The following is a 12,755-nucleotide window of genomic DNA, read 5'->3' on the forward strand; positions in this document are numbered from 1 at the left end:
GGTTTAATAATCTCAGAATAAGTGTCTTGTATTCTTCAAATAGGAAATGCTAGATCATTTCAACTATTTTCAAGATATTTTCACTTGCTAAGACATCATTTTTTACAGTGCTGTCTCTTAATTTGCTTCCAGCATCCAGTTGCTGAGAGGTGAGGAAGGTGGTGAAACGGGGTAGCTGATCTGGATAATTCTGGGGTTTGGTATAGAATGATTTTCTTTGTTTTATATCTTGTATTGCAGGAATCCCTATGAAACCCTATGTTTTATGGGGCGGGGGGCTGCCCCTTTCTGTCAGCCTGCTTTGTTTTTCCTCTTTTGGGAAGGGGATCTTATGCCTTGGTTATTTACTAATAATCTCTCTCTCTCTCTCTCTCTCTCTCTCTCTCTCTCTGTGTGTTCAAAGACATGTGGTTAGGTTAATATGAGGCATCGTTGGGCTGAAATGCCCTTGAGCAAGGCACCTAACTCCCAACTGCTCCCTGGGCACTGTAGTGTAGCTGCCCACTGCTCTGGGTATGTGTGTGTGCTCATTGCTCACTTGTGTGTGTGCATGCATTTGTTCACTGCTTCAGATGGGTTAAATGCAGAGGATGAAGTTCACTGTGCTTGAGTGTGCATGTGACAAATAAAGGCTTCTTCTTCTTCTTCTCTGGGAGTGTTTTTCTTTAGGTCCATCCCAGGTTTAGTCCCTCCCTTTCAGTTTGGGAATTGGCTTCACCTGTTTGGTTGGTTATAAAAACCTGCATGTCTCAAAGATGGGGGGGAGGGTCTCCCTTTGCTTGCATGTTGGCTCCTTTCTGATGTTGCTTTCTTTTCTAGGACACTGTAGCCTTCTGTATATTTGTTTTGTTATGCTGTTTCTTTGAGAGTCAGCACCCCCAAGTCTGAGGCCATGGTTCTCTGCTGGAAAACAGTGGAGTGCTCCCTCCAGGTTGGGAGTGAGTTGCTGCCCCAAGTGAAGGAGTTCAAGTATCTCAGGGTCTTGTTCACAAGTGATGGTAAAATGGAGTGTGAGATGGACAGGCGGATTGGGGCGGCGTCAGTAGTAATGTGGATGTTGTATTGGACTGTCGTGGTGAAGAGGGAGCTAATCCGAAAGGCAAAGCTTTTGATTTACGAGTCAATCTACATTCCAACTCTCACCAGAGGTCATAAGCTTTGGGTCGTGACTGAAAGGATGAGATTGCGGATACAGGCAGTTGAAATGAGCTTTCTCCGTAGGGTGGCTGGGCTCACCCTTAGAGACAGGGTGAGGAGCTCAGACATCTGGAGGAATCTCAGAGTAGAGCCTCTGTTCCTTCATGTTGAAAGGAGTCAGCTGAGGTGATTCCAGCATCTGATGCCTCCGGGGCACCTACTTTTGGTGGTTTTCCAGGCACGTCGAGACCTCAAGGTAGACCCAGAACATGCTGGAAAGATTATAGATCTCATCAGGACTGGGAGCGCCTTGGGATTCCCCCAGGAGGAACTGGAAAGCGTTGCTGGGGAGAGAGACGCCTGGAATACCCTGCTTAGCCTGCTGCCACCGTGACCCAACCTTGGATAAGAGGAAGAAGATGGATGGATGGATGGATGGATGGATATGCTGGTTCTTTGGTTACTTTAGTATTTTTCTTTCTTTGCACCTGACGATACTCATTCACTTTTTTGCATCTTTATGTATTAAAGTAATTTCAGTTGTTTAATAAATTACTTTATTTAATGCTGCAAAATGGTGTGTCTCCCGTCTTTGTCACGGCCTTGTGAGCCAGGTTGCGACAGCATCATGAACGGAGGGTGTGGCACAATTCGCAACAGATGTAAACAGTAGTAGCAAGATGGCACCAATAGTGCGCTGATTACCTGTGTGCTTTAGTTCTGTTTTTGCAGATGTTTGTTTTCATTCCATTTTTTTCTGAAGCTGTATCTTTTCCCATTGTGTTCTCCATTGCTGCTCTCTGCTTCAAACTAATGACACGTCCACTGATGTCATCCTGGTTCACACTGAAAAAAACAGTTATATTTTGGTTTCAGCTGGGAGTCCACTGTTCATGTTCCAAACCAACTTGTGTATATTTGGTTGAACTACTCTGAATGGTTCAAAATTTGATGCATGAATCAGAACAGAACCCATTCACTGTTGGTGAAAAAGGTGTAAGAAGGACCTGACTTGAAAGGGCCCATCTTATGAACGAAGCATCTTGACTTGAGAAGCATCCACGATGTATCGTTAGTGGTAGGCTGTTGAAAATGGCCAAATCAGACATAAATCTAATTACTGTTGATTTACATTAAACACCCCGCCCCCATTATCACCACCACACACACACTCTTTGTGATCAAACTTTTAATACACACTGCATAAAAAAACATATAACAAAAATAAAATGAAAGACTAATCATTCTTAGTGTGCTTTTTCACAATTGTTTACACACAATTTAACTCCAGCGACCTTTAGACATAGAATCCGAGAAAATTATTTTATTTCGAGTAAGCATGAGAATATAAAACATGTGACTAGAAATGTAAATGCGCATTTTTATGAGAGGAAATTTGTAATTGTGCATATGAATTGGGAAAATGAACAGGCACGATGTGAAATTAATATTCTGTGTTATCTGCAGGTCAGTAAAAGTCGTCGCAGTTTCAGGGCATGCGTTTGTTGTTTAGCTTCGTGTTACTCCGCGGACTTTTCAGAGCCACGTGTTACTCAGAGCCATGGAGTGAATGCATGCAAACAAAATGGAAGCACACAAGAAATAATCAATAAAAACAACACCATATTTACACGTTGACAGCTTTTATGCAAATAAATGGTATGTAAAAGTGGATTATTTGTATGAAAATTGCAACTAATACACAACTACATTTCATTCCAGTTATCTGTAATTCATTAGAACGTGCTCATATTCACCCAGAAAATAAAAAAAAAAATATTTTGAATATTATAAAACTGGTACATTACAGTATGGATAAAGTTTTTTTTTTTAATCTAAGAATTTCCCCCACAAATGTGACAGCTTCCATTTTAATTTACTTTAAGGAACTTATCCATTAATAATTCAGCTTATTACACACACACACACACACACACACACATTCCCTCCCCCCCCCCCCAACCCTTCTGCACCATTTTCCTTTTTATGGATTAATTATGCACATGATTAATGCATGCAAATTATTCTTATGCATAAAAACATAATCCTCTCCTTCGACAATATAGTGACGCAAACCTGATTAATCTGAGTGAGTGAGTGAGTGAGTGAGTGTGAGAAAGAGAGTGTGTCGAAGTGTATGAGCATCTTCAGGTTGTTTTCTTGCGCAGGACGAAGTAGATGACACAGGAGATGAAGGTGAGAGTGAAGGAGAGCCAGGCGATGATGAAACTCGGACCATACCATCCGGTTTCCTTCTTGTGGAAAATATCAGTGTAGATCGAGGCAGCAATCATAATACACAGACCTGAGAGAGAGACAGACAAGGAGAGAGATTATTTATTTATTTATTTATTTCAAAACTTAAAAAGCAGCATGCAAATGCAACAAAGGCACAGTTCAAACTTGTGTACACAAGTACATTAATAATCTAAAATTTAGCTATTTATATATAAATTAAAACTATTAAAAATACAAAATTGTGTTAAAGGAATCTAAATATGTAAATATAAAATATATTATTGTTGTTCTTGTTAGAAGGAGCGTGATATCGCTCATCTCACCACCAGAGGGCGCAGTGTGCTCCAGCATTTGGCACTTTTTTTTGTGTTTCTCACTCTTAGGGAAAAATAAAGTCAGCTCTAGAACCCGTAAAAGTCCATTGTTTGTCCCTTAAAGGCTCCGTTATCAGTTAAGGGTCCAAACCCTGAGCCTGTTTAGAAAGCTAAACCCCCTGATCTATCCAGTGAGCCCTCGAAGGGTTATTTCTGTCAGAGAGCATACTCAGACAAAATACCAAATCACAAAAATGGAGACAAAAGACAAATATAGAACCTTTTAATGGCTCCTCAGTTATCAGTCTGGATGAACTCTTCAAGATTCTGTGAAGAACCCGACAGCAAAATCTTTTTTTTTTCTATAAATAAATGCTAGAAATAACTCCTCTCCTAGAATTAATGTTACTCTGTGCTCTTCACCACCAGAGGGCACTGTGGGTTCCAGCATTTGGATACCTGAGGTTCCAGTGACTGGGGACAGAGTCAAAATGTGTTCTCAGGGCCAATGGACATGTCCTAATCAAACCCACACACACTATATATTTTTTAATTTGAAGCTATGGGCAGAGGGGGCGGAGCTAAATAACAATGAGCAGTGAAACCTTTCCTGGTTCTCAATGCCAATTGATTGTCCTTTTTCAAATCTACCAAGCATGGGCGGGGCTTGAGATCTGTGAAGTAAGTAATGAAAAGCTCTGCAGGGCCGTGTGTGTGTGTGTGTGTCCATACAAGCCAGCAACTGGAACACTCCAGACAAGATGAAGCGTTTTCCTTTGGGCAGTGTGAAGAGCTGAGCGAGGAACACGAATAAACCAAGACCTGAAAACACACACGCTAATACAGAGGACGCCTGCACTGCCTGGAGGTAATCTACACACACACACACACACACACAAGAAGACAGGAGAATAAGTCACTGCAAAAACAAATGAACAAAACAGTAATAACTTTAACACTTAAAAATTAGTTTACACACACACACTGCATTTGATTCACATTTATTACACTTACTCCACTCTGTCAATGCTGTTCTTGAATTTATTTCTGTTTTGTGTGTGTGTGTACCTTCAGGATAGTTGCTTGGAAGTGCCGTATAGTTCCACTGATGACCGTTCCAAAGCCAACTAGCCCAAATATCAGTGGACAGAGAGCCTGTAGTCCACCAGGCCTAAAGAGGGACGGAAAACATCTTCAATCCATAATAATTAGCACTAGCTTTTATTAGCATTAGCAATTTAATATGGTAGAACGTCAGCTTGAACTGTGCAGCTGAGACAATTAGCTCGGAGGTTTACAGACTCAGGTTAATTCACACCCTGGACAGAGTCGAACATGTCACAAAAGAACCATTATTAGCTTCTGTGAGTAGAACTCACAAGCTCCTGATTGAGAGGTGGACACACTAACCACTAGGCCAACTCGCAATGATGGACTGACTAGCCTTTCTGATCAAATAAAAATACTACCTTTTTCAAAGGAACTAGTTACAATTGTAGTCAGAAGTTTACATACACTCATCATGGGCATGACTGTCATGGTAATTTGGGGCTGTTAATGATTTCCTTGAACTGTTCTTTTTCCAGGGTGGAATGATTGTACAGCATACAGCTTTAATGACTTCAAAAAACAAGGATTGAGTGCACAAGTTTGAATTTATTTTGGATTTTCTCTAATCCACACAGGGTCAAAATTATACATACAGACTCAAATATATACATACATCCCCACTAATATTTGGTTAAATGTTCTTTAACAAGTTGCACCTCGACCAGAGACTTTGGGTCACCATCAACAAGCTTCTGACATAATTCTGGCTGGATATTTGACCACTCTTCTTGGCAGAATTGGCAGAGTTCATTTAAATTGCTTGGCTTCCTCGCACAGACCTGGATTTTAAGAGTAGTACACAAATTTTCAATAGGGTTGAGGACAGGGCTTTGGGAAGGCTATTCCAGAAGCTTAATGTTAGCCTGCTTTATCCATTCCAAAACCAGTTTTGATGTGTGTTTGGGATCATTGTCCTGTTGGAACACCCAATTGTGTCCAAGTTTCAATTGTCTAGCTGTTGATTTGAGGTGAAGTTGAAGAATTTGGAGGTAGTCCTCCTTCATTATTCCATCCACTTTGCGCAATGCACCAGTACTACTGGCAGCAAAACAGCCTCAGAGCATGATGCTACCACCACCATGCTTGACAGTTGGTACAGTGTTCTTAGGTTTGAAAACATCACCTTTACTCTTGTCATTGTGGCCAAATAGCTCAATCTTTATTTCATCTGACCATTAAACTTTTCTCCAGAAGGCATTTGGCTTGTCCATGTGGGCAGCTGCAAATTTCAGTTGAGCTTGAAGGTGTCGATTTTGGAGCAAAGGTTTCTTTCTTGGTCGGCACCCTTTCAATCCACGGCAATGGAAAACTCGCTTCACCGTGGACAGTGATGCTGGTGTTACAACAGTTTCCAGTTCATGGCAGGCTTGAGCCTTGGTGATTCCTGAACATCCTAACCAATTTCCTCTTATCTGAGGGTGACAGTTTGGGTCTTTTTCCTGACCTTGCCAAAGTGGTGACACATCCAAATAACTTGTACTTACATACAATTGTTTGAACTGATGATCTTGGAATCTGCAGTTGTTTAGAAATGGCTCCAAGAGACCTTCCAAATTTGTGTAAATCTACAATTTTCCTTCTTAGATCTTCACTGAGTTCCTTGGACTTTCCCATGGTTCTGAGTATTGGTCAATCCAAAGAGTGCTGTCAAACAAATCCTTTTCATGCTGGCAGAGAGAAACTAACAGTTGTAGTCAATCATGATCACTAATGAGAAGTTAATAGGCCTTGGCCTTGTCAAGTTAAGACATTATAAAACCTTAAGCGAATGTAGTATGTATTTGAGCCTGAATGTATAATTTTGACCATGTGTGGATTAGAGAAAATCCAAAATAAATTCAAACTTGTGCACTCAATTCTTGTTTTTTGAAGTCATTAAAGCTTTATGCTGTACAATCCTTCTGCCCTGGAAAAAGAACAGTTCAAGGAAATCATTAACAGCCCCAAATTACCATGACATTCATGCCCATGATGAGTGTATGTAAACTTCTGACCACAACTGTAGCTGCATAAAATAGCAATTTCCAAAGTCTGTCATGTACAGATCAAGAAGGTAACCTGAAAATCTAAACATTAGCTAACATAACAATTTACACTTTTCTTTGTTTACAATAATAAATAGTTTTAGCAGCCATTGTGAATGAAAGGAAATTGAATTCTAGAGTGGCATCAACTCAACCACTCATTAAAGTAACAGAAAGATGCTTAGTTTTGAAGTTATGAGAATTTTTTGTGAGTGATTAGGGGCCAATGATGAGCATGCCTGTTTTATCGCAGTTGAGTTTGAGAAAGTTGGCTTGCATCCATGATTTGATTTTGGTGATGCACCTGGTCAGAGTGGAGTGGGTAGCAGCGGTGATGGATTTAGTGAAAATGTAAAGCTGGACATCATCATGGTGGTATATGATATGACCAAGGGGAAGCATGTAGAGGATGAACAGGAGAGGGCCAAGCACTGAACCCTTGGGGACACCTGGTGAGAGAGGAGCATAGGAGGAAGTGCAGCTGTTCATGTTGATGGTAAGACTTCAGCCAGGAGAGGGAGGTTCCAGTGATGTTAAAGGAGGATTCAAGGCAAGAGAGAAGAATGATGTGGTTAGTAGTGAAGTAGGAAGTGCTTATAGCATTTACGTCATGTCAGCACCGGAGTCCATTCCACAATCCAGTTCCCAGAGTGCACCGAAGCTTATTAACATGGCCACCATGAACTACAGCTCTCAGCAACGTTCACAGTCACCTGATTACCAATTGCACACGTCTGTACTCATTCACCACACACTATAATGAATCCGGGGGGAAATGATGGCTAGTGCTGAGAACATCTCAAATAAGTTTATAGAACTCAACAGAAATCGTCTTCTTCTTCTTCTTCTTCTTCTTCTTCTTCTTCTTCTTCAGATAACCAGGGAAGAAAAGGGCCTTGTTTATAAGAGCCACTGTCCACTCAGTTCCTCCTTAAGTTTTGTGGTGATAATGAGATGATGTGCAGGAATGCAGCCCGAAGTAATACATTTTTGTCATTTTTGCTGACATACAGTACGATAGTTTTAACATTACTCACATTCTCGATGGTGGCAGCGAGCAGGAGGATGACTGTCGAGATGTGCAGGAGAAAAATTCCAGCAAGGAGGAACAACATGATGCCTGAGGGGGAGAGAGAGAGAGAGAGAGAGAGATAAGTGTATTATTAGCAAGGATCTCCAGAGGAGTAGTACCTTTCTAGGTGGCCTTGATATATCTGGTGTCCCAATCTGGTCTCCCCATATCCAGCATTATGTGGCATGCAAAACACAGCCAATATTCCAGCAAGTGGCTGCACCATCTAGCCTCTCACATGATGAAGACCATCTGCAGTGGGTCTCCGCGCCGCCCCTACGGTCAAAGAATCGTGGCAGATCTAGGGGAGACTACCCCGATAAAAAAAATCCCAACACTCAGTTGGATAGTGGTGGTGTGTGGAGTGGTGACCCCATCACCTTACCCTTTTTTTGCATTGTAAAGTTACATGCTATGGAAGGTTCAACATCTGCCTGCTGGTGAGCTTGTGCTGTGGGAACCTTTCCATGGCTGCAGAAGTTGAGGCCAGCAACCTTCATTGACACCCTGAAAAGGGACATGGATGCAGCCAGTACTGCTGAGCTAGCCAACTGCATGGCTGATCGACAGGATTGGGGCTCCAAGCATGCAACTTGGCTGAGGCCACCGTGAATGAATAAATTAGCATTAATAACAGTAGCTTATTTGCATGTGTGTGTGTGTGTGTGTGTGTGTTTTCTGTAACCATGTAGTTAACAGGCATGACAACAGCAAATTTTTATTTCAGCTGAAAGTGACCCAGAGGTCTGGGGGCCCCCAGCCCTAAGGCAGCACCTTGGTGGGGGGACAAGGGGGGGCAAAGTTCCCCAAAGCTCGTAGGTTTTAGCAAATTTGAAGGGCTTTCAAAACTTCTGTTTTGAATAAAAATTCATATAATCAGATTTTAATAAAAGATTCTCGCATACAGTACAAGAAAGTGACTCACAATATCAAACCCACATTTTTAGAGTACATTATTCCCAAAATGATAGAAATATTTCCATATTCAATCAATCATTTTCCTCTAAGTATTTCTGAAAGCACATCCTCAAATGCGGCGGCACGGTGGTGTAGTGGTTAGCACTGTCACTTCACAGCAAGAAGATCCTGGGTTCAAGCCCAGTGGCTGATGAGGGCCTTTCTGTGTGAAGTTTGCATGTTCTCCCCGTGTTTGTGTGGGTTTCCTCCGGGTGCTCCGGTTTCCCCTACAGTCCAAAGACATGCAGGTTAGGATAATTGGTGGCTCTAAATTGACCATAGGTATGAATGTGAGTGTGAATGGTTGTGTGTGTCAGCCCTGTGATGACCTAGTGACTTGTCCAGGGTGTACCCCGCCTCTCACCCATAGTCAGCTGGGATAGGCTCCAGCTCGCCTGTGACCCTGCACAGGATAAGCAGTGATGGATGTATGGAGTTTCTACTTGCTCTGAGAGCAAGCTGGAAACTCTTGCTTTTGTCTTAGTTATTGAAGTTTCTTTCTCTTTGCTGCCAGTGCTGTTAGTCTTTCAATTGCTTTTCTTATCTGTTGCTGTAGGTGGGCTGTTTTGAGCTCCCTTTTCTCCATTTAGTATGGTGCTTCTCAGAGATGTGCTCAAAGGAGGTCTATTGATCCGCCATTTGCAGTAACAATATCTATGTATCAAGACTGCTGATTGGTTCAAAGATCAAAAGATTTCTGGGTCAGCCAATCACTGCACATTTTGCAAAATTTATGGCTTTCAAGGGGTTTTCCGGTGATGGAAAGAAGTGATTTGCTCCGAATGTTCCACAGTTCACTTCTATGCTGAGAGGGACTTGGTGAAAATCGAAACACCCCCCCACACACACACACTTTCCTCCTTGGATTTGGACGATTCACAAGAACGACCCATTTGACTAACAAAACTGCAGAAATCCATGGAAAATTGTCATCCCTGAGTTAAATACCATCACAAATGACAGATTATTACTTGACTACTGAATACTATGTGATAGTATGTTAGGTTTATGTTATGTTCAGTTCTGTGTAGGTCCTGTTCAGTCCTGCGTAGGTCCTGTTCAGTTCTGTTTAGGTCTTAATTAGTCTTGTGTAGTTTCATGTAGCACCATGGTCTTGGAGGAACATTGTTTCATTTCACTGTGTACTATATGAGCTGTAGCAATCTGGTTAAAATGACTATAAATTCACTTGATTTGATTTGTCTTTGACTTGAGTCATTTCAGTCAGTTCATTTATGATTCATTCACATTTGTTCATCGTTTATGTCTATGTTTAGAAGCATTATTTTTCTCACCCAGCCCTACAGAAAACACTAACTGACTAACTGAGCATTACGAGTCCTCAGTGAACTTGCTGACTTTCAGGAGCAGGCCTCAGTCATGACTGAACGATTTACAGACTCATTGAGGGTTAAATATGACGTATACAACATTGAAAAATATCACATAAACCTCTATAAAAATCTGTGTTTAATAATCAGTTATATATTTGAGTAGAAATGTTGTACTTTGGCTTCCATGTTTTAATTTTACAGTTTGTGATTACAAAGCTCATCAGCAGCAACTGAACAAAGTCAATGACTCACTGCAAACTGACTCATTTTAGTGACTCTTTCCTGAATGAAATATGAATCAGTATTCATCAGAATAAAAGCACTGCTCAGTGAGAACAACACTTTGGGGAACAAGTCACACTGATTCATGCCAACATGTAGAAAAGCAGACAAACTCAGTGTGAGTGCTGATGACAGAGTACATAGATTTCAGTTAATGTCTCCACCCAGAGCCACGCCCACTATGCACCTGCAATATGTATAAATGTGTTCTTGGAAAGTGATCATGAATACAACCTAATGCTCAATGACTGGTGTGTGTGTGTGTGTGTGTGTTTTGTGCAATTACTTTCAGGGAGTGGCATTTTGGTGCAAAGCTTCAGACATGTTATAACTCATCCAGAAATACAACACTCTTTCAACACCTGTCTGTCTGTCTTTGTCCCACTCTCTGTCTCTCTAGCTCACTTGCTGTCTCTCTCTCTCTGTCTCACTGTGTGTCTCTCTCTCTCTCTCTCTCTCTCTCTGTCTCTCTCTCTCTGTTAGTTCCAAAGGCAAAGAGTGGATTTTTGAACTCTGTCTCTCTCTCACACACACACACAGCCGTTTGCACCACCCATCATCTGATTTTGAAGAATGCAGTTGTCTCACCTGAAAGACCTTAACCAAACACACCTGAAGATGTTTGAGCATGTTGATCCAAAAAGGATTTTACACACACACACACACACACACACACACACACAGTATGCCCTCCCCACATACTTTCACACACACACACACACACACACACACACACACATTCTTGAATGAATGTACTTGTGGGGACCTCAGGTTCTTTTCAGCACAGTAACATTAGAGAATGAAACAGACACACACACGTATTTCTGTCCCACACACTGATGTGTGTGTTAATGGAGTCAAACCACACGATGTCCACATGCACAACCCCTCAATCCCAGCACTAATGTCGAACCCCAAACTCTGGACCAATCAGATTGCAGTTATCCATGGTGATGCATTTAATTCAAAGTTCAAAATCCTGTTACAAATCTCTAACCTCAAACCAAAGGCTATGTTTCTGTAACACAGCGCAAGCACACTCAGTGGTTATGGTTTCAAGTAAGGGATCAAGTTGTGAGTTCAAATCCTATAACTGTGTCAGAGAGATGGATCTTTCAAAAGATCCCCACGAGGTTAAAATTGTCACATGTTCCTGGACAAATTAGGACCTTTGTTAACCCTGAACACGTAAATATAAGTGGGTATACACACACACACACACACACACACACTGAACTGTTCCATATGAGAAGACAAACCCAAGCCCATCACTGCCTTCTGCATGAGTCACAGTTGTATGGTTGGTTGATGTGTGAGTCAGTAAATACGTGCAGTGAAACGTTAAACGGTTGGCTCGTGAAGATCGGCCAATCAGACGCTGCGGAAATGGCAAACCTGCCAGGATCACATCTGGCTCAACCAGACAGCTACATTACAATAACACATCGACATTCCCACACTATGAGAAACTGTGTGTGTGTGTGAGAGAGAGAGAGAATCTGAGGAACTTTTACGAGAACGTCTCACCCCCACCACTGCAGTATGAAATTGTAAAGATGTGTGTGGAAAGTTTTCAAAGTTACAAATACTTTCTGTCTCTTGCCCAGAAAGTACAGAAGCTACTAAAACACACACACACACACACACACACACACACACAAAGTTGCTATGTTTTATATATGCAGAGTAAATGCATTCAGTGTGTGTGTTGTGTGTTTTCTTACCTTGTCGTTTAACTTGCAAATGTGTATGTGGTTTTTTTGTATGTGTTTGTCTTCTCCTTCTGTGTTCTTCACTCAGTTACCTTTCTCTCCAAGTTCAGAATGTTCATCTGAGTGTAAGCAGGAAAAAAGGGACCAAACCCACTTAGTCTCCACCCTCTTCATCACTATTTCCTTCCCTCCCTCTGTGTGTGTGTGTGTGTTGGCACAGTTTGTCTATCCTACTTGCCAAAACTTGTAAGAAACCTACACTCTGCAGTGACTGTTTTCCTACCCCACCTCTCTCTCTCTCTCTCTCTCTCTCTCACACGCAGAGTCCAGGCTGTTTTTGTCATATAATCTTTCTTGTTTGGGGAACTCCTAAATATTGTGGTATGCCTGTGTGTTGTTATAGTAACTGATGTTGTCACAGAACTGCTGCTCTTATGGTTTTAGTGTGTGAGAGAGATAATCCCTTCCTGATTCCAGGAGGGGAAGTGTGTGTGTGTGTGTTGCTCACTTATTGAGGACATAAACTGATTGATTCTAAGAGAGACTGGTAAGTTCTATAGATACTATATATTCAG

General features: G+C 41.6%; 1 protein-coding gene and 1 long non-coding RNA gene across 2 annotated transcripts in view; both read right to left on the reverse strand.

Moving 5' to 3' along the window:
• LOC132870530 (uncharacterized) overlaps window positions 1-2,138 on the reverse strand; it is a 2,402-nt gene extending 264 nt beyond the window's left edge. The window contains exons 1-2 of the long non-coding RNA XR_009651125.1: window positions 1,843-2,138; window positions 1-1,537 (exon numbers count right to left, since the gene is read on the reverse strand). The exon at window positions 1-1,537 is cut by the window's left edge and continues 264 nt beyond it. This is a non-coding gene — a long non-coding RNA (uncharacterized LOC132870530). The remainder of the gene's footprint in view (window positions 1,538-1,842) is intronic.
• A 171-nt stretch (window positions 2,139-2,309) lies between these two features.
• LOC132870529 (epithelial membrane protein 2-like) lies at window positions 2,310-12,310 on the reverse strand. The gene is made up of 5 exons (XM_060904203.1): window positions 12,193-12,310; window positions 7,861-7,943; window positions 4,758-4,860; window positions 4,422-4,562; window positions 2,310-3,442 (listed from the first exon to the last, which is right to left on the reverse strand). Exons 2-5 carry the CDS (start codon window positions 7,936-7,938, stop codon window positions 3,285-3,287), a joined length of 480 nt encoding a protein of 159 aa, XP_060760186.1. The 5' UTR covers window positions 7,939-7,943; window positions 12,193-12,310; the 3' UTR covers window positions 2,310-3,284.
• Between the last annotated feature and the right edge of the window lie 445 nt (window positions 12,311-12,755).

Source organism: Neoarius graeffei, chromosome 22 (assembly GCF_027579695.1).
Source record: "Neoarius graeffei isolate fNeoGra1 chromosome 22, fNeoGra1.pri, whole genome shotgun sequence".
NCBI classification, from domain to species: Eukaryota; Metazoa; Chordata; class Actinopteri; order Siluriformes; family Ariidae; genus Neoarius; species Neoarius graeffei.